General features: G+C 35.6%; 1 protein-coding gene across 3 annotated transcripts in view; it reads right to left on the bottom strand.

The window, feature by feature from the left end:
* Window positions 1–6: 6 nt before the first annotated feature.
* LOC106884229 (putative uncharacterized protein DDB_G0277255) overlaps window positions 7–7749 on the bottom strand; it is a 27090-nt gene continuing 19347 nt past the window's right edge. For 2 of the 3 annotated variants that reach the window (XM_014935489.2, XM_014935490.1), the window contains 5 exons: window positions 7490–7535; window positions 6089–6210; window positions 4782–4840; window positions 2412–2495; window positions 7–194 (listed from right to left, as the gene is read on the bottom strand). In XM_014935489.2, the coding sequence (XP_014790975.1) occupies window positions 91–194; window positions 2412–2495; window positions 4782–4840; window positions 6089–6210; window positions 7490–7535 (415 nt within the window). In that variant the 3' untranslated portion in view covers window positions 7–90. Of the gene's footprint in view, window positions 195–2411; window positions 2496–4781; window positions 4841–6088; window positions 6211–7489; window positions 7536–7749 lie in introns of those variants that run through there. The other variant, XR_001411220.2, reaches the window with a different exon arrangement.

A 7749-nucleotide genomic window follows, 5' to 3' on the forward strand; every position in this document is an offset into this window, starting at 1 on the left:
ATACTAGTCTCCTCAAAAGAAGAAGAAAAAAAAAAAGCTGGCTTTTCCATTGCTTTACTAATTATAAATTTTTCTTAAACCCTAATGTTGTCAATGTTTCCTGTCACGTTTCCATTCTTTTAAAAGTTGCTCAAACGACACATTAGATGTTTTGATTACTGTTCCAAACTCCTCTTCATCTTCCACCAAACCATCTGGGAAAAAAAAAAAAAAAAGTAAAAAATGTCTACTATTGCTTGCATATTTAAAAAATTTCACTTAAACGCAATAGATATTAGCAATTATATCATGGAAGAACTAGCATTTCCTTAACTTGACAAAAATCTTGTTACATTTCTATGACCTGCTTAATGTCGAAGATGCAAGTAAATTGGTGTTAATAACCACACAGTCCCACTGTGAGCAGCTTAGACAAGTGTCCTTTACCATAGCTCTGGGCTAATGAATACTTTTTATACATACACACAGGGTATCAAAAAAAAAAAAAAATTAACATTATTTGAAACGTGAATATCTGAGTACAGTAATCCCTTGACTATCACAGGCATTACATTTCAAAATACCATGATAGGTGAAAATCCACAAAGTAGAAACAGTACTGTACATTTTTCTAAAATTTTTTTAATAATTTGTATATATTTATTTTATTATAAATGCAAAACAACACCACGCAGGAATCAATGTAAGCTTAAATAACAAACAACGATATGGCAAGGGATTACAGTAACTACATGTGGCAAACGAAATTAAATGGGCTTCATGTTGAACAATAAAAGATTTATCAAAATTCAAACAAGAGATTCAGAGGGATGTAGATTTTTATAACTGAGTTCAAAAATGTTCAATATGCACAGGGCCTGTGACATGACACATGTCAAGTCAGTCGCCCAGCTTCTGCGCAACATGCTGTAGCAGATCTTGCATAACATTCTCCAACACCTCAACGATTCTCTACTTGAGTTTCTCTAGTCCTTTCACATAGCCTCATAGAAAAAAATCACAAGATGTCAAGTTAGGTGAACGTGGTGGCCATTTCAATAGCGCATTGTCATCACTGGCATGCCCAATTTGGCAGAAAGACACTTGCACCAGGTGGTATGCAGCGGGACTGAACTTAAAACTAAAATCTCTCTCAAACTACAGACTGCTTTCTAATGTCTGTAGTGAAATAAAAGTTGAAGAAAAAAATTTATGGAAAATCACTCGTGCCAGTGTCACATAAAAAAAATTTTTAAAAAATATAAAGAAAACACACACACACCAACACTGACACAGTTCATCAAAGCTAATAAACTGTCCAACCCACACCAGAATGAAAAACAGATATTAAATGATGATAGTATGGGAAACACCATATTGAAAATATAACAATTTTCCTTCTTTAGTTTCACATATTCCTATTTTATTCATGCATTTTTTGATTTGTTTTATTTCACTAATTATTGTTTGCAGTACTGGAAAGTGCTTGTTGGTAAATATTTGTAAAATATGCTATAAATAAAAATGTGAACAGTTGACAGTTTATTCTGCCAATCAGGCTTATGGGATTGCAAGGAGAAATAAAACTATAGCTTAACTTATACCTCAGCCTAAACATAAACTAGTATAAACAACAGCAACAAGAATCAGCTTCTGCAATATATAACAATTTATATTCACATGATCATCATCACTTAATGTCTGTTTTCCATGCAGTCATGGGTTGGATGGTTTGACAGGAGCCAACCAGCTGAAGGGCTGCTCAGACATGGTTTCTATGGCTGGATGCCCTTCCTAATGCCGATCACTTTACAGAATGTACTAGGTGTTTTACATGGCATCAGCACCAACGAGCCCATGAGATTAGGGATGCTCAGCTGGAGAGGGTTGCAAGGGATGAGCCTGTATGCAAGGACAACCAAACTTTACTTAGTTTGACATGTCTTTTCAAGCACAGCAAACTGCCACAAGTCTTGGTTCCCTGCCAACCAGTCTGTGAATCCCAACATCTGTAGATCTTTACTCATCATTCATCCCACAACTTCCTTGCTCTACCCCTTCCACATGTTTCCTCTACAATTAGAGATCGGTACTTCTTGATGGAGCCGTCTTTGTTCATAAGCATTACATGTTCACACCAGAAGTCTTTTCTCTTGCGGACACATTCTTTTAGGTCCTCATTTTTTTTCTATTCACATTTCACTAAAAAATACTACCACACACTACTATTTTGTACAGAGTAAGCAGATTTACAATACCTGATAAAAAAAAGTTGCTCATTTAGAGATATTATGTTGACCAAAAGCACACCCAAGTTTCATATTATTGCTCTATTTCACATTGTCAGATTTTTAATTCTAATATCCCTATTATAGGAATAAAAATGGAAGCAAAACCAGTGAAAATAATAACAAAAATAATTAGATGTTTACCAAGATCAGCATAAGATTCTTGACAAAATGTTCTCCGTCCACCAAAACAAACATCAAATGGAAAATCTTTTATTTTACTAGTTGCTAAAAAAATAAATAAAAGAAGTAATTAATATAATTCTTAATGGAAAACAATTGAATAAAAGAGCAAGATAAAGCAATATAGAAGCAGATGTGTTAGAAACTAATGCTCATTTAGTTAAGAAATTTGTTTCACAGCATCGTGTTCACCACACCTATCCTACTGCACATCATAAACAGGTTGATTAATAGTTCTATGAGTGGAATTTGGTAAGTGGAATTTGGTAAAAAAGAAACTGCGCAGAATCTTGTCATTTGTGTGTTTTAGTTTGTTTGATGTCCATTCCCCCATGCTAGCATTAATTGGAGAATTGTTTAACAACTGAATACCTTTCTTGTCATTAACCCTTAGGCGTTTCTTCAAGTAAGGGATCTATTCCACTTACAGAGTTATAGGACAATTTGTTCACTAATTTTTATCACATGAGCATGTACACACACAAAGAGGGTATGTGCGTGTATAAATACAGATAGTAAGAAGTTTGCTCCCTAACTACATGGTTTCAAGTTCAGTCCCACAGCATGACATCTTGTGCATGTGTGTTCTATAGCCCTGAACCAACCAAGCCTTTACAGTAGATTTAGTAGGCAGAAACTGAAAGAAACCTGTGTTTGTGTTTATGTTTATGTATATATATATATATATATATATATATATATATATATATATATATATACACACACACACACACACACACACACAGAACCATGCTAATAGGTTAGGAGTAAAATTAAAAATTTCTCAGTTTTCTGTGAATCAATTTTCATAAAACTTATCCCAGCTGGTTTGCACACGGTGGCAACACCATTGTTGTGCTTTCTTTTTTATTTCCAACTCTTCAGTTTTGGGGCGAACCACACTTAATAGCTTTTGAATGAAAATACCCCATCTGGACATTTTCTTTTCAGAAAGTGAAGGGTAATGATACATATTGAGCATACATTGAGTATATATCTAACAGAAAACCATAATATTATAACATTTATTGGCATAATGAATTATTTAGCACATGAGCACCAAAGAAGCAATGATCCGATTGTGGGACCTCCAAGACTTTGACAGCTAGGAATTTAAGGAATATTGGCTGCAAGTTACATGGGAAACCTGGACTAACAAGCAAAGTCATTTTCACCATCTCTGGACTTCATCACTGAAAACCACCAGAAATTGCATACTTGGGATCCATGCAAGAACCCCTGAAATTGCCTCCTCACAAGAGTTTTAAGCTTCAATGGGCCCAAAAGTACATGACATTAGACATGAATTGTGTCCTGTTCACTGACGAAACCAGAGTGACCCTTGATGAACCTGACAGTTAGGCAAATAGGTCTATTTTGGAGATGAGCTTCACCAACGTTTACAACGTCAACAGGGTGGAGTCATGTTGTGGGCCGGTATCATTGGGGACAGACTTGTTGGTCCCGTCAGGGTGCCTAGAGAGTAAAGTGACTGCAGCTGCCCACTGCAATCTCCCGAATGAGGTCTTGGATCCCTGGCTAGATGACATACTGCTGTCACTTGAAAAAATCTTGTATTCATGCACGACAATGCTTCCTCCCACTCTGTTAGGACCACTCAAATGAGTGACCATCAAAGCTGCAGCAGAGGCAGTCCAACCTGCTATTATTAAGAAATTGAGAGATTCCATAACTAATAGGGTTTCTGAAGTTATCCATCCAAATGGTGCTCACATGGTTAAATAATTCACTATGTCATTAAATGTTACACTATTCTTTTCTACTATAGGCACAAGACCCAAAATTTTTGGAGAGAGGGCCAGTGGATTAGATCGACCCAGTATGCAACTGGTACTTAATTTATCAACCCCAAAAGGGTGAAAGGCAAAGCCTACTGCAACAGAATTTGAACTCAGAACATGAAGACAAATGAAATGATGGTAAGCATTCTGTCCAGTGTGCTAACAATTCAGTCAGCTTGCTGCCTTACATGATTTCAATAGCAGTCCACCCTGCTGGGTGGCTGGTGTTAGGAAGGACATCCAGTTGTAAAAAGCGTACCAAAACAGACACAGAAGTCGGATGCAGGCTCCTGTCAAATCGACCAGCCCATGTCAGCATGGAAGGCAGATGTTAACTGATGATGATATTGGAATCGTATTTAACTCTTGATAACAATCAGTCTGAGACTACTCCTAGATCTATGAATTAAGCCACCTGTTTAAAGTAATCGGAATTAAAACTTTTGCATTATTTTTCAAAACCAACTGAAAAAAGTGGTGTAACTTTGACAGAAATATTGTAATGAAAGGGTTAAAATTTAATACATACCATCCATACTAAGGTAGGCATCACTTTGGTGATAAAATGTAACAAATCCATAATTATCGCTGTAAAAAGAAACAAGATATATAATTTAATGTAACACTTTAATTATAATGGTGAATGTGTGTGTGTGTGTGTGTGTGTGTGTGTGTGTGTATATATATATATATATATATATATATATATATATATATATATATATATATATATGTGAGTGGTTGGTGTTAGGAAGGGCATCCAGCTGTAGAAACTCTGCCAAATTAGATTGGATGGTGTTGCCAGCCGGTTTCACCAGTCCGCAATCAAAACGTCCAACCCATGCTAGCATGGAAAGCGGACGTTAAACGATGATGATGATGATGATACACACACACACCTTTATAAATACACATACATATAAATATGTACAAAGAGCTTTTACATAAAATTAATTTTTTTAAATTTCACTTATATTCTAAAACTAAATTGAATTTTGTATCTCTGAATTCATATAAACTCCATATAATCGCATTTTATAATCAAAATATTAAAATTATTTTCAAGTCAACCAGAATGGGTTTTTAGACCGTTCTGATATATGTACTTTCTCCTATAAAATTGAAAAATGTCACCACCTGGAATTCTTACACACACACACACACACACGTGTGTGTGTGTGTGTGTGTGTGTAAGCTACCAAAAGGATTGGCAACAGAAAGGGCATCATCATCACCCTTTTCCCATGCTGGTATGAGTTGGATGGTCTGGCAGAATTTGTCAAGCTCCAGAGACATGTCAAATTCCAATGTCAGATTTACCAGGGTTTCTATGGCTGGATGCACTTGCAAACACATCCAGCTGTAAAATAAACCCCATAGAAAACAATGAGAATGGAGAACAACCACTACCGAATTTTAAACCAGCCATGTCAGCTTATCCTACCCATTTTATGTTCAAACTGGCCAGATCTGGCCTTTCACACCAATTCTAATAATAAACAATCATATCACTGAAATCTTGAGGCTACAAGGATTAATTCAAAACAATGTGAATAAACAAGCATTACAGTGGACAGAGTAATCTGAATGCTAAAGGCTTAAATTTTCTTTTCAATAACATTATAGTGCCTTCCTGACTATTGCCTACCTAACTGGATTAAAAAAAAAAAAAAAAGACAGCTTTCATTTAACAAATGACTTGTGAAGAACCAGTTAACCATTATACAGTTCAAGAAATGGCTCTGCAATTTATGCAACAGTCAAATTTTTAGAACTATTTACCACATGCTATTTTAATGAGAAACAAGCACAGAATAGAACTAAAAATGTACTTACTGATGCTCTCTGAAATGTAAGCTGACTTTTTCTACCGGGCCCCATTTACTAAATAACTCCTTTAGTTGATTAGAGGTGTAATTAAGAGGTAATTTGCCAACATAGACAATACGGCGCTCTTCCTGCAACAATGAATTAAAAATTATTTGATGGAGACCAGTAATAACATGTCAACAAAAAACAAAATCATGTGGGTTTGGAAATTATTTGGACTAACTGGAAATGTAATGCAACACCATGTCAGAGACATGCAAAACACTCCAGTTTACCAAACCAATAAAAGTTCCATTCCTACTTCATAGTTGAACAAGATTCATTTCACCCATGCCACACACGAACAACCTCATTGAGATGTAGGCCACATGGGACATGGGTCATAATCCACATTTAACATTTGTTTCCCATGCTATCATGGGTTAGATGGTTTTACCAGAGTCGGTAAGCTGGAGAGCTGCACCAGGCTCCAGTCATCTGTTTTGGCATGGTTTCCATGGATGGATACCCTTTCTACCACCAAGTACTTTACAAAGCGTACTGGGCGTCTAAGGTAATTTTTTGTTAGGCATGCTATTCAGAAAATCTCGTGGGCCACAATTTGCCCACAATTTATCTATGCTAATAAAAAGAAATAAATTAAATAATAAAAAAATATAGTTTAATGCAAGTCACGAAGAGGTGATACAACCCATTTTCTTTGAGATAAAAACTTAAGTAAACAAAGTAGTGCTTATATCATTATCACCATTGTTCTTACATCCACTTTTCTATACTTGCATAGATGAGATGGAATTTGAGGCAGGTTTGCTACAGCTAGATACCCTTCCAATTGCCACTAACCTTCACCTGGTTCTCAACAAAGTAATATTCTCCCTGGCCTGACAGGTTTTTCATGGAAGACTAGTAACAAACAACACTGCTTGTATGACAATGAAGCATATTTACAATCACCACATGATGTCAAGACAAGAGTAGACACATATACACACACACACATCATATATGTGATGGATTTCTTTCAACATGTATCTACCAAATTCTCTCAAAAGTTTGGTCAACCTGGGGCTACAGTATAAGACACTCGGCCAAGGTGCTGTGCAGTGGGACTGAACCACATAGTTGGGAAGGAACCAAGCTTCTTAACCACACAGCCATGTACACACTATATGGGCTACATATAAACTGAGCAACGCATCACCATTATCATTACACCTAGGACTGTTTGTTTTATCCTCCCAATCAATAAATTTAACTTTACCAGAAACAGCTTCATGAAATTCCACTATCTAAGCTCAATGCACATAGAACAATTTTAAACAGAAAAATCTTGAAGCAAGCTAAGCAACAATTATAATTTTAAATAACTGATAAATTCTAAATAACTAAAAGGAATTCTGCTATTACCTGATGTGTGTCTTTGTCATGGTACTTTGTCAGAGAGCTTCGCCGTCTGTCATGAAAAAAAAAAGAAAAAGTATGAAATACATTACAAAAGGAAGAGATAAATCAGCAGTGAAAATTATATATCTATATTATATACAGGAAAAACTTTAATCTAGTACAGTGTTTCCAAATCTTTTTCACTGAAAAACCAAACTAAAACACTTTTACAAATATGTAATGTGAACCTTTATAAAAATACATTATATGATTGAGACGGGGGG

Source organism: Octopus bimaculoides, chromosome 2 (assembly GCF_001194135.2).
Source record: "Octopus bimaculoides isolate UCB-OBI-ISO-001 chromosome 2, ASM119413v2, whole genome shotgun sequence".
Taxonomy (NCBI): Eukaryota; Metazoa; Mollusca; class Cephalopoda; order Octopoda; family Octopodidae; genus Octopus; species Octopus bimaculoides.